The 21,785-nt window shown below is 39.7% G+C and overlaps 1 protein-coding gene and 2 long non-coding RNA genes across 3 annotated transcripts in view; 2 read left to right on the forward strand and 1 right to left on the reverse strand.

Moving 5' to 3' along the window:
* Nucleotides 1–21,785, forward strand: part of LOC144588603 (uncharacterized) — a 172,460-nt gene that overhangs the window by 21,682 nt on the left and 128,993 nt on the right. The window lies entirely within an intron of this gene.
* GABBR2 (gamma-aminobutyric acid type B receptor subunit 2) overlaps nt 1–21,785 on the reverse strand; it is a 439,280-nt gene that overhangs the window by 16,437 nt on the left and 401,058 nt on the right. The window contains exons 14-16 of the mRNA XM_072998474.2: nt 10,343–10,453; nt 7,274–7,498; nt 2,941–3,123 (exon numbers count right to left, since the gene is read on the reverse strand). Of these exons, the coding sequence (XP_072854575.2) occupies nt 2,941–3,123; nt 7,274–7,498; nt 10,343–10,453 (519 nt within the window). The remainder of the gene's footprint in view (nt 1–2,940; nt 3,124–7,273; nt 7,499–10,342; nt 10,454–21,785) is intronic.
* Nucleotides 657–20,070, forward strand: LOC144588602 (uncharacterized). Its single transcript, XR_013544222.1, has 2 exons — nt 657–787; nt 20,029–20,070. It is a non-coding gene; the product is annotated as an uncharacterized LOC144588602 (long non-coding RNA).

A 21,785-nucleotide genomic window follows, 5' to 3' on the forward strand; every position in this document is an offset into this window, starting at 1 on the left:
TTAGTGCGGGTTATTAGCAGTCTGGAGTGAAACTGCTCCTATCACATATATATTTTAATGTGGTAAAATGGAGCCACTAGCCACCCATGCACCCGGGTAAGAAAAATACTAGTTGGCAAGTACGAACTAGCTGGGAAGCATCCCAGTATCAACCAGCTGGCAATATTGTCTTTGCCCTGGGACTCAGCTTTAGCATCTCTGATTTTGCTGCCTGAGGAGCAGGCGAGAACTCTGCTGTCCTTCCTGCTCTGGCAAGGCTTGCTTGTCCAACAGGTAGCTGGGCAACAAAATGGCTGGGAGAGCAGCGGCAGTGGTTGGTTTCTACCTGCCACGGCCCCCATGCTCCTCAACCACCCCAGCCACTGCCATCCAGCTGCCCACTGGACAAGCTGGACATGCAAGCCTGGCAAAAGAGGGAGGTCACTCTTGTCTGGTTGAAAACCTATTGTGCTTTAAAATGGCACTATACTGCTGTATGATTGCATCACTATCCAAAGTGACCCAAACATGAAAGAGGTTCTCTTTCATGTAATTCATGTTTCTTCATCAATTGCTAAGAGCCTCTTAAACAAAAATGTGTTTGTGTTTACAAAAGAGGGGTACATAAAAGTTTTATGTTTCTTTTGGGTTGTTTTCTGTTCCCTCTTTCATGTTACCTTTCTTTCTCCTTTTGTCTTTCAAATCAACTGAGAAATCTTCCATCCAGTAGCGTTGGTGCAACCAGCAGCTAGTCAGAAGGTCTCAGAGGGAGCTGAAATGCTGAACATGTGTATTTATTCTGCTAAAGGTATATTTTAATGGGTTTTTGGGGAGGTGTTTTCTTTGGTGTATGAGATATTTTTTTAATGTGGGGATGTGTCAGTCCATTGTTTCAATGTGCCTTTGGGTTGTGTGAGCATTTCTCTCTTGTTCTTGGTGTTATGTTGTTGGTTACTTTGGTAAGTAGATACTTTGTGTACCACATAGCCAGTGCTTGGCTGGCTGCTTCTTTGCCTTTTTCTCTGTTGTGCAGCCAACACCCAGAGAGCCTCTTTTGTGCTTGAAATAAAAGAGGGGGGGAGAATCCCTGTGGCCATTACAAAATACAAATGCAAGAATACTGTAGGCAATACTTTTATAGGCCACTAATAAAAAATTTAAAAAAGCATACAATATGCAAACTTTTACCACAAACACTTGGTCTTTTGATATTTACTTTGAAGAAGTGGGATTTAGCCACAAAAGCTTGCTTAATGTAGGATTTTTTAATTAGTGGCCTATAAAGGTATTGCCTATTCCTGCATTTGTCTTTTGTGCTTTGTGGGTTACTGTGAACTTATACCTTTGCTTTCTCTTTTCTAAATCTTGGCTGCTTTTTGAATTGGTTGGTGGATGAAATGGGTATTTTTTGCATTGTTCTCATGATGATTTTTCTTTCTTATGTACCTTTGCCTGTTTTTTTTGTAGTTTTTTTTTTGAGAAGACTGATTTCCTGTTGCCTTGCTGCTGCTTTTCTGAAGTAGTTTGAAAAGTTTTTAAAGGCTTCTGATGGCTTTTAGAGTGCCAGAAAACATGAAAACATGAATGGGAAAACACAAAACAACCCAGAGGCTTTGCCAAAAATAGACACGCTTCCTAAAATAATCCAAAACAAATATATATATATTTGTCCATAAGGTCTGTAATGGTTATATACCGCAGCACACAGAAATAATCAAAAATAATTTTAAAATAATTAAAAACTATTTAAAAGATATACACCTTAAATACATTATAGCACCTTTAAATACATAGTCATGTTAGTACAACTTAAAAAAAAAACCTTTTTTCTAAAAAAAAATCTCTGGCAATATTCAGTTATAATGATAAACTAAGACCACTGAGAAATCATCTTAGACTACTAGTGTATGTCATCTAAACAATCCTACTTGGTTACTCCAAGAAGAAGGAGTAAATAATAAAGAAGGAGTATTTATTACACCCAGACTAGACTCCTGACAAAATTAACAAAACAGCAAAAAGTGCCTGTCACATCTGCCACTTTCCTGCCCCGTAACAAATGAGAAATAGAATGTCCACTGCAAGAAGTGGATATTCAGTCTAGAATTTCCATATAGAAAAAAGAAATATAAATATTAAGGTCAATATACTTTTCATAATGGAAGGGGGAATTGCATAACTCCACTCCAACACATTCACATTGCATGGCCTGTTATGTGACTGATCCTTGTAACCATTAGGAAAATGGGGGTTTCCTCAGTAGGATACCAGCATTCGAAACAGACTAATAACTGGATTTTTGAAAAATCCGAACTTTGAAACTGTTATTGGCCCTATGACAAACAGTTTTATTTTCATAGTGGGGCCAAGTTGTGTGTTCTGGATTAGCAATTTAGAAACAGAAATAGAGGAAGTAATAGAAAGATAAATACTTGCAGGAGTAAAGTCTTCAGAGCTTGGAAGCAATGTGTTACAAGAAATATCAGATGCTCCATTTTGAGGCAAGAATATGCAAAATAATTGAATGACTGACAACACATACCATGCAGTGTTTACTCTTAATTTCTGAGGGGCAAAAATGCTTTGGACACATTGGGAATTTTTTAAAAAATATTATGCCAGTTTCAACATTTTTAAATGGATTTTTAAAAAATGGACTGAAATGAGGAATGCAATTTGGAACATAATGAATTACTAATTTTTCCAAGTTAAATGAACAAATTGGAATTACTCCCATAACAAATTACTTTTATAAGTAACTTTCTAAGCTCTAGAGCTCTCCCTCCTCATAGCACTGTTGTCTCAATTCAACTTGGCGTCCATAAACGCTTTCAAATTAAAACACCAGAAAGTCCAACTATAGACCTCCTCCCACTTTAGCTTATTTTCTGAGAGCTCCATGGGTCCATAAACTGAAAATGCATGTAGTGCCCACAAGACAGAACAATCTGTTAGCAATACCTCTGTTATTTTCATTCTCAGCTGGTGGTTTTCTGATTGTAGTCCTTCTAACCTAGACGTGCTGGCTTGATTGACACTGGTGACAGACGTTGATGTTTTTGAGTCATCTTTCTTCTGATTTTGAGTAAACTGGAGGCCTCTGTTCCGAGTGGCAGCATCTGGGTTTGTTCTCAGGGTGATTAACTAAAAGTTTTTTAAGGTAATAAATTAAAATCTGGAGAATATTTTATTTCTAAAGTAATTATTATTATTTGAAAATATGAAAACAGTAAAAAACAAAGTCATAAAAACACTGGCAGGTTTTATGGAACAGATACAAATTGTAACCAAAGTTAAACATTGGTGTAATATATACGCTGTTCCTAATATTGCCCTTTTTGCAGCTCTGATGGTGTTAGTTCAGAGATCTACAGCAGGTTACAATATTTCATAAAATTCCACAGCTTTGTTCCCAGTGCCTTGATGACTATGGGGACCACTGAAATGTGTTTCATCCATTCATTTCTATTGCCATGTCTCCATATTTTTGTTATTTTTTCCAATTCTTTATCTTCAACTCTGGCATCCCCTGGAATTGCAATGTCAATTATACAGACATTTCTTCATTGTATTACTGTTATGTCTGGTGTATTATGCTCAAGGTGTCTGCCCATTTGAATCTGAAACTTCCACAAAATCTCAACTTGGTTGTTTTCCGACACTTTCTCTACGTGGTGTTCCTACAGATTCTTGGATGCTGACAGATCTTTTTTTTTTACATATTGACCAGTGTATTAATTAGCTCTACTGTATCTTTGTAGCCTGTTTGAGCAATCTTTGAACCTTCACAAATGAGGTGTGACACAGTGTCATCTTTTTCTTAACACCGCTGACATTTGCTGTTTACACTAATTCCTTGAATTTCAGCTTTCATGATATTAGTTTGAAATGCTTATTCTCATCCAGCAAAGATCAAGTCTTCAAATTATTTCTTGATGGTTCCCAGTTTTAGCCATGTGAACCATTAAGAAAATGTTTCTGTGCCTAAAAAGCACACAAAACCCCACTGTTGCAGAACATATAGTTCAATGTGAAACACCAGGTTTTGAGGAAAAGACTAGAGCTGTATCTAAGCAGTTTTAGCATACACATGAAATGAACATTTTCAGTAATTTGTCCTCAGTCAGCAAAGACTTCTTAACATGTTATTTAGCCAATTCCTGACGACTGAGATTATGTCCAAGGAGTTGGTGATATGACTGGTCCCAATGTCACATCTCCAGAGAAGCACACTGTTCATACCTCCCATGTGATCACAGAATTCTAACATTATAGGAACAATGGAGGGAGGATGCTTAGGGTTACCACACTCAAAGGTAACCTTCAAAGAGCCCTGCCAATATATATGACTTTTAATTTTTAAGAGTTCAATTTCTTCTTTTAGATTTTCCTTCTTCAAGCCTAATACAGTGGAACCTCGTGGCTGTAAGTTGAAACATTCGTAAGTAGAAGCACCATTTCTCATAGTAATGCACTGAAAACTGATTAATCTGTTCCGGCCGAAGAAAAATCACCAATAAATAAATAAATAAATAAATAAAAAGAGCACAACAAGCCCAGTCGGAAGGTGCTCTGTTGCTGAGGCTTTAAGAAAAAACCTCAAAAAACAAACACTAGAGCCACTTCTGTTGCTGAGGTTTAAGAAGAAGAAAAAACTCCAGAGCCCTGCACACACACACACACACACACACACACACACACACACACACACACAAACAAACACACACACACACACACACTCCTCCAAAGCAAAGCACAGAAACATACCCTCCCAGCAGACACACACACATGCTTACTCCGAAGCAGAGCCACTAACAACACAGCACAGAAACACCAAAACCCACCCAGAACAGTTTTTAAAGGAGAAAACAGGAGCTTACCTCCTTGCAGACACACACACAGGCTCACTCCAAAGCAGGAAGCTCTCCCAAGCCTCCAACTGTGACACACACTATAACTGCCGAAAGAGCTACAGCACAAAGAAGCAGCCTCGGCACTACCTAATTAGAAATTTGAATTGCCCGCCTTTTCCCCCTGAGTTTTTCTGTTTGTATCTTGAAGCTCCGTTCACAAGAAGAAGCAAAATTTTGTGAATGGAGCTGTTCGTAAGTTGGATCATTCATAGGTAGGGACGTTTGTAAGTAGAGGTTCCACTGTACACTTTACTAGATTCTGTTTACAGACATCAAAATATTCAATTCAAACTGCAACTGGGGTAAGATTGAAAGACCCACCAAAGGAGGTGGGCTTCATAAGATACCAGAGCAGACACACTGTTCAGGCCTTAGCAGGACTGAAAACCGTGGGCAAAATCCTGTTGTGTAAAGTTGCCTTGTGTAATCTGGATCAGGTAATGAAAAGCATCCTGTCCCCCTTTTTAGTTTATGAGGTTCTCTAGGGCTTCCAGTTGCCCTGGGGAAAATTTTGGGATCCATGGGAAGGGGAATGAAAACCCCACATCCTAAAACCACATGGGTTCCTCCACATGCCAAGGCTCCCAAAGGATTCCCAAGGCAAAGGGGAGCCATGTAGAAGGAACTTAAATCAAGGGGGATCAGAAGAGACTAATAATTTTAAATTATATTCTTCTGGTACCCATTCTGGGTTATACCAGGGCAAGGTTATGCCAGGAAGTTTTTGCCTGGTAACATACATCTTGAATATATTTCTTCATAAATAATAATAATAATAATTAAAAAATCCCAACAATTGAAAATCTTTGCTTCATAATCATATATTTATACATTCATAAATTCTCAGAATAAAGGCAGATTGGCACTGTTCCTTGGGCTTAGCTGAAAACTGTACCACTGAAGGTGGGTGGGAACTCACATGACAGAGTCCTTTATTATACAATAACATCTTAAATTTTATATATTCATAGTCTGCCTTTCCTCTGTGGAGCCAAGTCAACTTACATAGTCCTCCATCATTCCTATACCCTCTCTCATTTGTCCTCAAAACAATGTTCAGTGGGTAGGAGATGCAGCGACCATTTCAAGGTCAGCCAGTGCTATTCATGACTGAGAGGAGGTTTGTACCAAGTAGAGTACAGTGGGGTCTTGACTTGAGAACTTAATCCATATTGGAAGGCGGTTCTCAAGTCAAAAAGTCTGTAGGTCAAGTCTCCATTGACCTATAGTGCATTGAAAACCGATTAATCCCGTAACAGGCCGTTTTTGTTCCATTTTGGTTTTTTTCTGGTCTGTAAGTCAATTCTCAGGCTGCAAGTCAAACCTAAATTTTGCGGCCAGAGAAGTCTGTAACTCAAAAAGTCTGTAAGTCAAGCCGTCTGTAAGTCAAGGGTTCACTGTATCTGAACTACACAGCAGAAAGGCTTGAATACACTTTAACTGCCATGGTCACATCTAATGGAATGCTCCTCTGCAGTACAGGCAAGTTACTCCAGCTCTCTAGAAGGGAATTCTAAGTACCTAACTAATCCCAGGATTCCTTGAGGGAGTCATGGCAAATAAAGTGGTGTCGAATTGGTATGAATCTGAGATAACTATGGAGTGTAGATCCACTCTAAAGCTTTCCGGTTCTAATGTGATGTACTTGAACCACTGATTCTCAAGTTACTTTTAAAGAGTATGGTCTAAATTTAATGCTAGTCCTAATTAGATTGCTGTTTTTATGTGCTGTCAAGTCTAAACCAATTTATAGCAACCTTAATAGGATTTTCAAAGCAAGTCAGGTATTTAAGGAATGATTTTACCAGTTCCACCCTCAACCAGTGACTGTCCATGGTTGAACAGGGAATCGAATCCAGGTCTCCTAAGTCCTAGTCCATCATTCTGTCCATTGCACCACACCAAGTACCCCTAATTAGATTAATTTCTTGAAATGAATGGAGTGTGTTAGTCACTCACAACTAACTTAAGTACCCTTGCCAGTAATAGCTGTCACCAGCTGTCACTAGAACAGACTGCTGTGGGAGGCGGTGGACTATTTCATTGTGGATTTTTCAGTGAAGTTTGGAGGGCTACTTGTCAGAGTTGCTTTACTGGGTCATTTTCCTGTTCCTGCAAGGAGCTGGGCTCAATGGCCCTAGGGGTCCCTCCCAGCTCTACAATTTTATGACTTTATGGTTTCAATGCATCAACTCTATTAATGTTGGATTAATCCCATGGTATAATCTAGTGATCCAATCATGTTTCTTTGGAGGATCATATTCATTTCAATGTGGCATGTGCAGGAGATCTTCCCAGTGACTTCTAGCAGAAATGAATTTGGTTTTCCTACAATAATCACACACAATTAATAAAATACATCATAAACCAATGATGCTTACCTTAGGTACAAAGACTAAGCAAAGTGTAATGGTGCTACAAAATATAATGACTAATGCCACAATGCAAAATTGTACGTTCGGTTGGTCCCGTGTGAGGAAGGAAACAGCAGCTCCAATAATGCACATGATGCCAACATTATAAACACTCATGCCAATGTATTTACTGTCGTTCAGAGCTGGAATGCTCACATTTCGAGTCTCCCAAGCCAAGAAACAACCAAATAGCTGGAATCAGAAAAAGAAAAGGAAGTAATGATTGTAACACAATAGGCACAAATTGTTCTGCGTATATCTGCATTATATTTCAAGCACTTTATGTCGGCAAATGGAAACATGTGGCGTGACTCAGCCAAAGTCACACATATTTAAGTCCGATTGGCGGGTCCCTTACTTTTAGCTTTTGCATTGAAATCAGTGGGGTGTAAAGTTCCTTAATTTTGGCTGAATTGCACCTAATGGTATTGAATTCAAGGGTTCCCATTGTTGGTGTGGTATACAACTGCACAATCTAAACGTAATCACATGAAACCCACACAGGTTAATGGGGAGAAGCATGGACGTGAACATGGGGCAGCCATGACACACCAGAAAACAGGAAGCACGCCCAGAAGGCCACTACATCTGGTCAGAAGTTAGAAAAGCTCCTTTTCAGACCATAGATCCCAGAACCCCTCAGACCACTGGCTGAGAGATTTAAAAGCAAAAAGCCTGCAGCACATATAACTGTTCTTGTGGGCAGCTGAGGCCTAAAGGGATAGGGAAATGACATGGGAGAGAAACTTGACATGGGAGAGAAACTGGCAAGGCAGTGCAGGGAAGCAGCTGGCACTGGGGGGGGGCAGGGTTTGCAGTAAGTGGGGGGCATTTGCAGGTTGAAACAACGAGAGGTCAAAGCAGAGGGCTGGGTCGTATTGTCTGACCTGCATCCTTGAACCCACTTTGGCTCCCTTTACCAGGAAGCAATCATGCAGAAAGGGGAAACTGAAGCAAGCGAGAACATGGGGGTTTAAAAAGAATGGCTGAAGTGTGAAACTCCAAGAGAATCACCTATTTTTGAGCTGCTGCTGCTTTTTTATATATATATTGGTGGGTTTATTTTTATATTCATGTGGTTCCACTGCCAGTGGGCTAGTCTGTCCCAGGGATTGGCAGACTTCAGGCTTGCTGGTGTGTTTGTCTGTTTTACCGAGGCGTCGGGTGGTTTCCATGGAGAAAGTGCTGAAGTACCTAAGCAAAGGGCAACTGGTGAACCCAAAACAAAGTTGGTAGGTGAAACAGGGGAAAGCTGGGGGATGGCATCAGGCACCAACCTGCCAATTATGTGTCTGGTGTGGAAAAAGGAACTAAGAAAACTCGGAAGGAAACCTCTGGTGTGCTCTTAGGCTTTAATCATCGATGGGGTGTGTGGAATCTTCCATGCATTTCTTATAATCACCTCCAGGTTTCTTGGATCTTCTCCTCCCTTTAAAAATATGCTTCTATGCATATAGATATATAGATACTTTTTCAGCAGTTCTCACTCACAAACCATAATAACCAACTAGCAGACCAGTGGATCAAAATATCGCTTTCAACTTTGCCACATTCAAAAGAAACAAACAACAAAGACAGCTTCAGAATTTCAACCCTAGAGGAAATCATAATGAAAACTAAAGTGGTGGAAAAGAGGGGCTGCAATCTTTCAGCAGTCCATCCCAACAAAAGGAAGGCAGTGAAGAATATGGGGGTTCTAGTTTATGGAAACCGGGTGATTCTTTAAAAATGGCCTATATGTCAATTATTAAGATCAAGTACCAAAACCATATATACAGTACAGTGGTGCCTCGCACAACGATTGCTTCATACAATGATGAATTCACACAGCGATGGGTTTCTTTGAAGAATTTCCCCCATCGTTTAACGATGTTCTCTATGGGGGAATTTCACTTAATGATGTCCCTTTTTCGCTCCTGAAAAAGTGTCTTAAACTGTTAGAAACCTGCTTTAAATGCTTGCAATCGTTAGCCCACCTCCTGAACCTTATGCAACCTTAATTTGGTGTTGTTCTGAGTCGTTGTTAATTTTTGGTGATTTTTAAAATTCTCCATTGAAAGCCTTTGAATGGTCCATTTCTATGGGCAGGGATACAGGAGCTCAGCTAAGAGCTCTGTCTGCTTATAAGATATTTCCCTATATATGTAGAGCTAGACAAAACCCATGTGAGCACCAACCAAAATGTAGTTTGAAGTATAGCACCAGGCCAAGTTAGGAAGTAGATTCTACAGTAAAAATCAAATTAGATCCTTGGAGGAAGGGAGTTGCCTATGGCAATAATTATCTTAAAATTTGCTGCCATATGTGTGGGAGAACTAAAGTCCCACTGTTAAAGCAATACACATCTAGCTAAAAACACCAGGGTGTAGCTTTTAAATTAAGTAACTATCAGGGCAGTTGAAAGATGTATCCTTCCTTGGTTGTGTTTAATACTGTTCACAAAATAATATGCATGCAGCCATAGCTATACGGGACATGGCCAGTTGCAAAAGCTTCAGCACAGTTTTTTCCAGGAGGGGGAAATCTGTACAACAATATGTTAGCATACTTTGCATACATAGCTCAAACTACTACAACATCTGTGTATTATCAATGTACAATAAAGTAATAAATATATGTAAGATTCTAGGGCAAGGAAATATGTGCCACCTTCCCCTAACATGGGCTTTAGCAAGTGTCTGCCTCAGTGCATGCCCAAAGTAAAATGGGCAGAAAATCACTAAATGGGATGAAATAGTGAGTTGACAAGTTTACTGTCCACTTCCTTTCTTAGTGATCTGAAGGCAAGACCTCAGTGGTATCATCAGCACTGAGGGATGGGACATGACTACAGTGATGGCTCTGGACGGGCCGCTTTCTAACATGTGTTCCACAGAGATTCTTGGATTACAACCTCCAAAATCTGTCCCTGTTGGCCATGTTGGCTGGGACTTCTGGGTTGATTTCCTACAACCTCTGAGGACTCAAAGTTTGGAATCACTGCTCTGATTATGATTCCACACTGGGTCTGAACTACACTTACCATTTTAAACTTACCATGAGTAGTCCTTTGTAGGCATAAACAATGCCAAGCCAAATGGTCATGTGAGTGTTTTCACAGTGCTCCAAGATGGGAAGAATAGAAATGTCTCGGCCTGCTGGGTCAGGCTGCAAGGGGACAGAAGAGAAGGAAAGAAAGGATCCATTTAACGTATGGTTCTCTGAATCTAGGTGCAGGAGAAAAAAAAGGAACCACCGTTGGGTCAGAAACTGCAAAAGGGAGAATCGTCACTACAGATGCAGATGGTCTGGAAGCAGGCCAACATTCCACTGCTGAAATAAGAATCAAAGTGAAAAATACATCTGTTAGTCACCTCCATCTAAGTCACTTAAAGATGCACATGACCCACTTCAGCTGTTCTGGCCCAAGTCATTTTGCTGCCCGAGACAAAAGCGAAGAGACACCTCACCCTTTAAGCAGAAGCCAACTGGACAGGCAGTGGGATGCTAGGTCAGCAAGTTAGCATCTGGCAGGAAAGGCCGCAGGTTGTCTCAGAGCAGGTAACGTGGCACAGCTGTGTCCTCCAACATTTCCCCACCTGTCCTGCATCCTAGCATCTGTCACCTGAAGGCAAGGCTAGCCCTGCATGGCCAACCGTGTCATAAATTATAATTCCGTTAACAATACCGGAAAATAATATTTAGTATTTACACAGCTCTTCATATACATATATTCATCCATGTGCACCTCTGATACATTCTCCAAGTATAGATTATGAGAAGTTGAGACTGAGAATCAGTGATTCATCTAAGAGTTCATGGCAGAACAGTGGGGATATGGGGATAAGAGGACCTATTGAAACTGAATAGGAAATCAACAAGAGGAACAAGATTTCTTGTTAGAGAGCAGAAGGATTCAAGATTAAAAAAAGAGGAATGATCCAGGTTGCATCCTGGCAACAGTACTGACTGAGCTGCTTCTCCAAACTTCATACCCACTGGATGGCAGTATTGAATCCTTCTGTTGTTTTATTTTTCCCCAGGAAGATTCTGCTTTCTGCTTTGAGCCAGTCTAAACTGCCAAAACATGAACTTTGGTTTTCACATTTATCCTGCTCCAGCAGAGCCTTAAAACATTAAATACCTTTCAGTTGTCAGTTTCCCAAAGGAAATCCACTTTGCTCAGAACTTTCAAATCCTCCCTGCGATGAAATATTTTTAGCCACTAGCATTCATCTACATTCAGGTGGGATCCCAACCTGTAATGTTCAGTTGGCTGACATTATCCTGCAGTGATATCTGATAAAAAGAACAGAACTGCGTTTTTTAACCTACCAGACTGCTGATGACTTCTTTGAGATGACATTTAAAAACTTACAACTGTAGAAAATATTAGGCAAATTTAATGCCAGTATACTTTTAAAAAAATGACAAGGAGCTCAAACCTAGTGCAGTGTTCAGCTTTTGTGGCCTGGATATTTCTTACCATGGATATGTTTGCTTTCTTAGCTTGGCAAAGACATAGCTGGACAAAGGTGTAGGCCTGAAGGATAAAGACTGCTACAAAAATATCTGGATCAATCTCTTGTTAAAAAAGCAAGTTTGCAAAAGGGACATTGTGCAGTGTTCTTGTATTCTCTAGCGGGCTCCCTCTTTATGCCTGATTTCTCAACTAAATTGCAATCAGTAATGCGCAAAATACCCCTCTTGGCGGTGGAGGGGGGGGGGAGAAAAAAATTGTATAATTGCCATTCTGTGATCACATAAGTAAACAGGATTTTGTCCATGAGTTTGAACCCAGCTTCTAGTTAAAATATAGAAGTGTCTGTTCATCAACATCATATATGTGGTTTCAAAGAGAGCACTAAACTAACCAGTTCATGTTTGCAATCCCCACACTTTATAAAGGATGTTTGTTGCCTTTTTCCAGTTGTGTCTCGATTCGGGCAGCTTCATAAACAGGAAGTGTTCTTGGCTGCAGTTTGCTGAGACTATAAGAGGAGACAATACTGTTGGAGCTATTTATAGATTCATCTCTTGTGGGCGCATATTCCCCCACCACCATCACTAACCCGTAACATTTCTCAACAGAATATATCAATAATTTATCATTTTCTCTTTATGAGCTATTGTTTAAAAGGCACTGATTTTTAAAAGATCTGAAGTATCCAAAGAAGCACAGTTGCTTGATTCTTTGCTGCTGTTACACCTTCCAAAGTCAACCACAGAGTTTTGCCTTAAGTAGATAATGTATGAACTGAGGGGGGGGGGATTCATCCTTTTTTTAAAAAAATATATTTTTAATTAATTATATACATTCACATATACATTCTTATATTTTATGCCCTTCTTCCCTCCCACCCTCCCATTCCCATGGCAAAGTCATATCAAAATTCTTATAACTCTTTTTTAGGAAAATTATAAGTATCTTCCAAGTATATTACAATTACCAATAATTTCTGTATACATCAGGGAACCCCTTATTATTCATTCTGTTCATATAAACAATAAAAAGATGCCAGTCAGCTGCAAAAGAGTCAAAGTGTTTTAACCCTTTAACTATATGCAATTTGGTGATTAATTTTTCTTGTAGTGCTACTTACCTTACTCTTGAGTGCCATGCTGCGATTGATACTCCCTGCATGTTTTTCTACCCTTTCGCTATAGTCTGTTTCATTGTTTCATTTGTTGTTGTTGTTGTTTAGTCATTAAGTCGTGTCTGACTCTTCGTGACCCCATGGACCAGAGCACGCCACGCCCTCCTGTCTTCCACTGCCTCCCAGAGTTGGGTCAAATTCATGTTGGTAGCTTCGGTGACACTGTCCAACCATCTCGTCCTCTGTCGTCCCCTTCTCCTCGTGCCTTCACACTTTCCCAACATCAGGGTCTTTTCCAGGGAGTCTTCTCTTCTCATGAGATGGCCAAAGTATTGGAGCCTCAGCTTCGTGAGCACTCAGGTTTGATTTTCTTTAGAATGGATAGGTTTGTTCTCCTTGCAGTCCAGGGGACTCTCAAGAGTCTCCTCCAGCACCACAATTCAAAAGCATCAGTTCTTTGGTGGTCAGCCTTCTTTATGGTCCGGCTCTCACTTCCATACATCAGTAGGTGGTTGGTGCATAAACTTGGATAACTGTGATGTTGAAAGATCTGCCTTGGATTCGTATTGAAATCATTCTCTCATATTTGCGATTGTATCCCAGTACAGCTTTTCCCACTCTTTTGTTGACTATGAGGGCTACTCCATTTCTTCTATGGGATTCTTGCTCAGAATAGTAGATATGATAATAGTCTGAATTGAATTCACCCATTCCCGTCCATCTTAGTTCACTGACGCCCAGGACGTCAATGTTTATTCTTGCCATTTCCTGTTTGACGACATCCAACTTACCATGGTTCATAGATCTTACATACCAGGTTCCTATGCAGCATTTTTCTTTGCAGCATTGGACTTTCCTTTCACTTCCACGCACGTCTGCAACTGAGCGCCCTTTCGACTTTTGGCCCAACCACTTCATTACCATTGGAGCTACTTATACTTGTCCTCCGCTTTTCCTCAGTAGCATGTTGGACGCCTTCCGACCTGAGGGGCTCATCTTCCAGCGTCATATCTTTTAGCCTTTTGTTTCTGATCATGGAGCATTCTTGGCAAAGATACTGGAGTGGCTTGCCAATTCCTGCCCCAGCTGGATTGTGTTTAGTCAGAACTCTTCACAATGACCTGTCCATCTTGGGTGTCCCTACATAGCATAGCCCATAGCTTCTCTGAATTACTCAAGCCCCTTCACCACAACAAGGCAGCAATCCATGAAGTAGATTGTTTCATTACATTTTATTAAAAAAGGAAATGACTGGCATGTTTGTGTGTGTTTTAAAAACCCTATAATGTTATCCTGTCAACCACAGTTTGTTCCTATCCAGAAGGCAGGTTTTGACCAAAGTTGTCCAGGAAAGCCGTACTGAAAAAGGTATGTCTTTCTCTTTCAGGCCATGGAAAAATGCCATTCCGTATTAAAGAAATTGGCAGTACAATCCTACAGATATATAGGCAGGAATAAGACCTGGTGAGTTCAAAGGGGCCTTCTCCCAGACAAGTGGCTATTGGATCGCTGCTGAAACCCCTCATCTTGGGAATATTTTTGTTGTGGAAGTTGTAACCTGCCTCCCTGATACTCTAAATTCTTATATGGGGCAAGAAGCAGGCTGAGGCCTCACCTCAACAATTTCCCAAACTTTAATTGCTTTAGAACTGGATGGAAACAGTTCTACAGAGAAATCAAAACAGATATTTCTGAATAAGCAGAGACCAGTCTCTGATATGGATACCACCTTCACCTGTACATTCAGGGAGGGCCAAGAACCTTATAAGCCGGGCATCTATGTGTGTCTCTTAGCTTGGAAGACAGCACTTCTACTACTTCTTTATTTCAGTTGTATTCCAGAAGCAGATGGATCAAGTGGTGGAAGTGGGAAAGTGCATGTATGAAAGAAACATGTATGGAAATTAAAACATTCACAATGACTAAACAGTTATATTGTTCCTACACAGTGTTTATAATAATGGGATTATATTACCTGGGATGGCTATCGTTATTACTGTAAATGGGAAATGATAATTGATCAAGAGGTTTAACTAGCAAGCAAAAAAAGGTGTTTGCCTAGCCATGTTGTCAGTTTTACTGATGCTCCTGCCCTTCTCCCCAGATAGCAAAACCTCTCTGAGCTTGCCCTCTGCGCAGGACAAGTTCTTTCAGGATATCATCTTGTCTAAATAAGCATTGGCAGTGGGAAGGAGTGCAAAATTGATCAGGGTCAGCATCGTTGGGTACCTGCTCAAGCACACTGCTGATCTCTCTTTAAATCCTGCTTCCGCCACTGCCTCATACTCTTTGCATGGTCACCTGTTTCCTCCAAGCCAGCAATAAAGGTCAAGAGGAAGGAAAGGAAGCCATAGCATCCTATTGGACTGGCATCCTCTTTCAAGGCAGTGGTGAAAATTGGGCCAGTGGGTGAGGGCAAGCAAGCAAGACTTGGCAATAGGAGCGAAGAAAGAGACCTCTTCAGCTGGAGGTAGGTGGGATGTAATACCCATTCTTACAGTTTAAATCATGGCACAAATGACTACTTGAAGGGCACCAATTATAGTTAAGCAACTTATCTTTTGCTGAAAGTCTTTGGTTTATTCATAATAATGAAGAGAGGGCCCAAACCCATAGCAATACGTACAATGAAAAAGAATTAGCAGTAAACAAGTGACATCAGGGCATGGTGCTTCAGGATCAGATGCCTGTAAGACACTACTCTCAGGAGTCTGATATTTGAATAAGTTCATATGGTACCCTGAATAACTGGTGGAAAGGCAACTCAATAAGCTAGCTTTGTGTTGAGCACGTGTGTGTAGTGAAAACAGCTTTGGGCATAACATCCTCCTGTCAATATGGCAATGAGTTGTCAATGAATAACAAGCTGGGCAATGCTTTTCAGAGGTTTGGCTATCCTCCAACAGTAATTCCATCTAGCCCATCGTGCCAATCTGTTTCTATGTCTTCCCCAACTGTTGCCATCCTGGTGTTTTAGACATCAGCTATCATGGGCGCCAGGCAGCATGATCAATCCAAAATATCCATAAGACATGATGGGTTGGGGCAGACATTTGGTTACCAAGGGTTATTACTGAAATGAATAATAATTTTTGATTTTTGCTAGATAAATCAAAACAAGTCAGGACTTTGATTCTCAGCCAATTAGATCAGCCAGATGATTAAGGAATGCACACACTTTTCTCTAGATACTCATAAATTAATTTATGATCCTGCCACTTGAAGGGTGCTGTCAAACTGCTACTTTGTCTTTAGTACTCTGAAACTACTTTATTAATCCTCTTGAAAATACCATTATGTTTGCCCTTCTCCAGTCCCCGAGGGCTTTGCCTGTTGTTCGATGAATTTGAAGAAAAGATTACTTCTTTAGCATCGAAATCTAACTCATTGTAGGCCTTTCCAATTGAAAAGAAATCAAGGTTTTCCCCTCGCCCATCTCCTTTCTTATTCTGACAGTCAACCCTTCTTTGACTCTCATTCATATTAAACATGCTTATTGCCATGCTCCATTTCTGCCTTCTCAAATGAAGGATGAACAAGAGCAGGCAGAGAGTATTTAAGCCAATGGACCAGCTTCCCTTCCTCACCTGCTCTAACTGCTCCTTCCTCATTCTTAATGCTTGGTATCTGAAGTGGTGTTTGCAAAGGCTCCCAAGGGTGAACACTGAGAGGACTGTTGACTTTATGATTAACTACTCGGCTGGGGGGGGGGGAACTAACCCAGTCATTCGTTTAATCCAGGGAAACTGTAACTGCAGACAAAGAATATAAATCCTCTGCTCAACCATTCGCCAGGGATCTTATTTATTATGTTTTGTTTCTACCAGGTTCTTCTTCTTCTTCTTCTTCTTCTTTTTTTTTTTTGGACTTATATACCGCCCCATAGCACTACAAGCACTCTCCGGGCGGTTTACAATTTTTTTTTTAATTATACAGGCTACACATTGCCCCCCCCCCCCAGCAAGCTGGGTACTCATTTTACCGACCTCGGAAGGATGGAAGGCTGAGTCAACCTTGAGCCGGCTACCTGGGATTTGAACCCCAGGTCGTGAGCACAGTTTTAGCTGCAATACAGCGTTTTAACCACTGCGCCACGAGGCGCCACGTTCTGAGAAAGTGCTCAGTCTCTCCTCTCCCATTATACTGCTGCAACTATTTTCCAAGAGTTACTTTAGGATTGTATGTAATGGGTACTTTCAGACAAAGCTTGTGCGGTGCAACTAAACTGTATTATTCATTCTTTCTCAGGGGAAGTTGGGTTGGTGCCATTTCTTTTAAGCTTCTGACAGATAGCTAAAACTGCATTGTTATGAAGGGCCTCTGGTTCCTAGGACTTGTTTTTAAATTGACTTTTAGCAAAAGTTTTGAGTTTGCTTGTACACACTGTTTTTACTTCTTCATTTTCTTCTTTTTGAAAAAAAAATGTTTTAGTCTTTTAATAGATTAAAAATTGCTTAGAGAGCCTCGATGGGCAGAAAGTTGATCAACAATTGTTATAAATAACATCCCCAGGCCCACATTGGTTAAGACAATGGAGGTCTTGGCACCGGGTAGTTACAGAGCAGGGTTGATGGAAAAATGAAATGCTTACTCACACAAGTTCTCCACTATAACTCTGCCCCTTGAACATTTTTCCCTCAGTGAGGCTTACTTCCAGGTTTGGAACCATGAATGGAGGAAAAATAAATATAGAAAATGTTTCCTAAGAATATACTAAGCATCCTTCCTACCCACCGTTTCTTCCCTCTAACTTTGCCAACAATTATTTCCTTCACGTTTTAGTAGAGCTTACTCCCAGGTAACTATGTTTATGATTTCTACCTTGCCACCCTTTGATCACAATCCATCAAAGGATTATTACTCTTTCTCTATAATAAGGAAGAAAGACAAAAACATTAACTTATAGTGATTCTTCCAGATATAAACATTCAGGTGTATGTTCATTTAGAACTTGATAAATGTAACTTTATTATTTAAACAAATACAAAGAACACAGATTTGACACCAAATAAATAAAAACTGCACTTTTATTGAATTTATGCTCTAGATGATTTATGACCTGCATAATTACTGATGGAGACAGAGGGAGTTGTTTCTAGTAAGCTCTCTCTGCAGAAAGCACAGCATGGGCACCAGTGAAGAAGAGTTTTGCTAGCTTTTGGTGGAAAACAACTTACAGCTGTATTTTTGGATGTATTTTTATAATAAAACTGAACTGGGAATTCACTCAAGGGTAAAATATGATGCAGGAGTATAAATCAGTATGTTAGGAAGCATGGTGTGATTTTCTTATTGCCGTTTACAGTATCATCATCATCATCATCATCATCATCTTAGAACTGTATTGCTGGAAAGGACTTTATGGATCATGAAGTCCAACCCCTGTCAAGGAGGCACAGTGAGGAACTGAACTCCCAACTAGACATAGGATTTGTATCCCTGGGGATATGGATATGAATATCAGCACCACAGGTGTCTGGAACATCCAGTCCCTCCGCCCTCAACCAGCAGGTCCAATTACCGGTTGCCGCATGGTACGTGTGGCCAGCATCATTCCAATCATGGAAGTAGCCCAGCTGGAGATATGAATACAAATATCCCATGTTTACTCCCAACCTTTGGCTCTGCAGCGAGATACCTAAACTACTGAGCTACATGTGATCCTTCTCTATTTGACAAAAGGAATAGGTTCTTAGGAACAGCACCATGTCCTTCATAACCACAGAGTTAAACATCTTCAGTTTCAACACAGCAGGAGAATATACATTTGGGCTGGTTTCCATCAGAAGATGGAAGCAACTTATATGCTGTATAGCTTGGTCCCCTAATTACCACTGTAATTAGGGGACTCTAATTTAAGAGATCATCATATGCAACATCTCTTGTCTTGGATGGACATCTTAGCATAGTGAACAGTTTTGAATTTCTGAGGGAAGCTCAGAATACTATAGTCAAGATGTTACGTTCCATTATGAATGTAGACACACAAGGTGGAATGGTCAAATGTAAAACACCAAATTAAGATAAATCCATCTTTTCCAGGAATTAACAATAGCATCAGCAGAAGAGAACCGATAGTTTCAGTGATGGTGGGGACACAGATGTTCTTGAAGTGCAGCTACTGGGTGGGGGTAGCAGTAGTGGAGGGTGAGACTAAAAGAGGATTAATAGACAATGGCAGTGAAACTGAAGCTCACTTTTGCCACTGCTGTGCAGAATAAAAAGAAGAATGATTTACAAAAGTCTGTGAAGCGAGCAAATTGCTTATCAGGAACACATAGTTCAGGCAACTGAACACATGACTGTACATATGGATGTTACTGAATGATCAAAACTATTAAATACTGTATTTGGGACTAGAACATAGAGAAACTCTATTCTCTCTTCAAACATAAGATCAGAAGCCAACTGCAGTATAGCCCGTGAGCTGCTAATATTAAAAATCAGAATAAAGTGGAAGAAGAATGCTGAAACAATCATAGTGCCAAAATATAATTTATCATTCTTGAATAATTTAAAGAATAGATTTGTATTACTAAATTCAGCTGACTATGACACAAAAGAACTATGAGTTGAAGCCACATATATTATCAGGGAAGACTCCAAAAGAGATTATTCTTGTAGTCGAAATAAAAGACTTAATTAATGACTCAGGAAGCTCTTAAAATTGTTAATGACAGACGAAAGATAAAAGGTGAAAGAAATAAAGTCAGAATCCTGAATGCATCTTTTAAGTGATTTGCACATAGGATAAAGAGAACTATTATACTGTAATAATCATTGCAAAGAGAAAGAAAATAGCAACTATTATAGATTTTACAACAAAGACTTTTATCATTTATGAATGAGAAATGCCAAATATTCAAGATGGACTAAGAAGAGGAAGAAGCGTATTGCAAATGAATTTAGCTGTTGGAGTTAACTAAAAATTTCAGAAAAGTTTTTGCTTCATACTGTCAGTTATGGTAAACATTTTGACTGTGGGAATGATGGAACTCTATAGATAGTTATAAAGGAAACAGGGTGCCATAACATAACTTTTTATGACATTTTCTTAAGACAAAATAGTGTGGGGCAGGATGGTTTCTTTAAAAAATGTCAAGCAAGGGTGTATTTTATCTCCCTATTTGTTCTATCTATATGCAGAACACAGCATAAGAAAAGGTGGATTAGACTGTGATGAAGAAAGAGTGAATATTAGTGGAAGAAACATCAACCATGAAAGAAGTTTTGGTGACAACATGACACTGGCAGAAAACAATAGTGCCTCAGAATGATGAAGGTGAGAGGAGAAAATGCTAAAGCAGGACTACAACAGAACATTAAGGGGGGGAATAGAAATAATTACAGAAAAGCAATGCAACTTTACAGTTGACAATGAAGAAACTGAAATAGCTGATTTTTTTTCCTTATAACTTGCTTAACCCACCTCTCAGAATGGACACTGTAGCCAAGAAATCAGAATAAGATGTAGACAAGGGTAGCTATGAGGTATCTAGGAAGATAATTAAGACCATCAAGATAACCCATCTTTATTGTTATGTAAATATGTCAAGCATTTTACTGCAGGTTAATTGCAAACTAGAACAAAATCACTCCTATCACATGTCTTGTTTTAACAAAAATGAAGCCACCAGATGCCCCTTCCCAGCAAGAACAACACCAGCCAGTCAATGCCAAGGTAGGTGAGAAGCCTCTTCTAGCCCTGGCTGCCTGTCAATGTTGTTCTTGCCTGGTGGGTCAGATTCACCAGCTCTGTTTTCATTGCACATGGAGCAGGCAAGGACTCTGATGCTCTTTCTCCTCCACATGGCTTATTTGTCTGGTGGGTAACTGGACAGTGGCATGCATGGAGTGCATTGGCAGCATCATCATTAGATGAGCCACAAGATTTTTTACCAGGAATTTATATATTTATAGGGCTCCCATAGGGCAGTCTTGTGACTGAAATATAAAGAACCAAAAACAGCATTGACAATAGGGGTCTTGAAGTTGTCCATCAACAGTTATCACATGGACAACTAACTAACATATTAATCTAATGGCTAAAATCCTGTAGGAAGTCGCAACTAGAGCAGGCCCATTGAATCAATGGGACATACAAAGGAGCTGACTCACAAAATTCCTGCTGAGTCAATAAGCCACTCTCTCCCTTCCACCCACATCCTTGTGGTGAGATTTATTATCTTTCTCTCTAAATCACAGCAATTGTTTCTAAACGTGTATCTAAACATATAAATTACTGTATGCAATTTTTTAAGGAAAATAGTATTTTATCCCCCGTTTTGGTGACGCATTTCCTCCTTAGAGGCAATGCATAAATAACCACATTATTATTTATGTTTATCCTGATCAAAGCATTATGATCAGAAGATTATGGCTCATGGCTGATTCTTCAGACTGATTCAATAAAAGACAAAAATATCTAGACAGAAAGTTATCCTTTTTGAGCCATTATTAGTCCAGCAGGGGAGAGTAAATGGATTGTTTTCATCCTGCCTTCTAATTTAAAAATATGTGTTCAATCTACAGTTTTAAGTGTGAGAAGATTCAGACAACTTGTTTTTTGCCACTTTTGAATAAACAATGCTGAATAAGACTAACTGAATAACAATAACCTGGGCATTTTAAAAAGTAACAATCCAAAATAATTTTAAAAGCTTCTTGTTTGAAAACTACAAAAAGTACTACTTCTAGAGAAATTCCACCTGCACAGTACAAAAGTAAAGAAAGAAGTAGCACAAAGATCACAGCCAGGATCAGCATTTAAATTCCAGTAAATTGTTATAAATAAAGGTTACTATGTACCTTTAGTTAAACGAGATTTCAGACTTTATCAGTATTATTTGCCATAAAAACCTCTGGTTATTTTAAGCAATAGTATTATTTTTTTAAAAAAACAG

This window comes from Pogona vitticeps, chromosome 4 (genome assembly GCF_051106095.1).
Source record: "Pogona vitticeps strain Pit_001003342236 chromosome 4, PviZW2.1, whole genome shotgun sequence".
Classification (NCBI taxonomy): domain Eukaryota; kingdom Metazoa; phylum Chordata; class Lepidosauria; order Squamata; family Agamidae; genus Pogona; species Pogona vitticeps.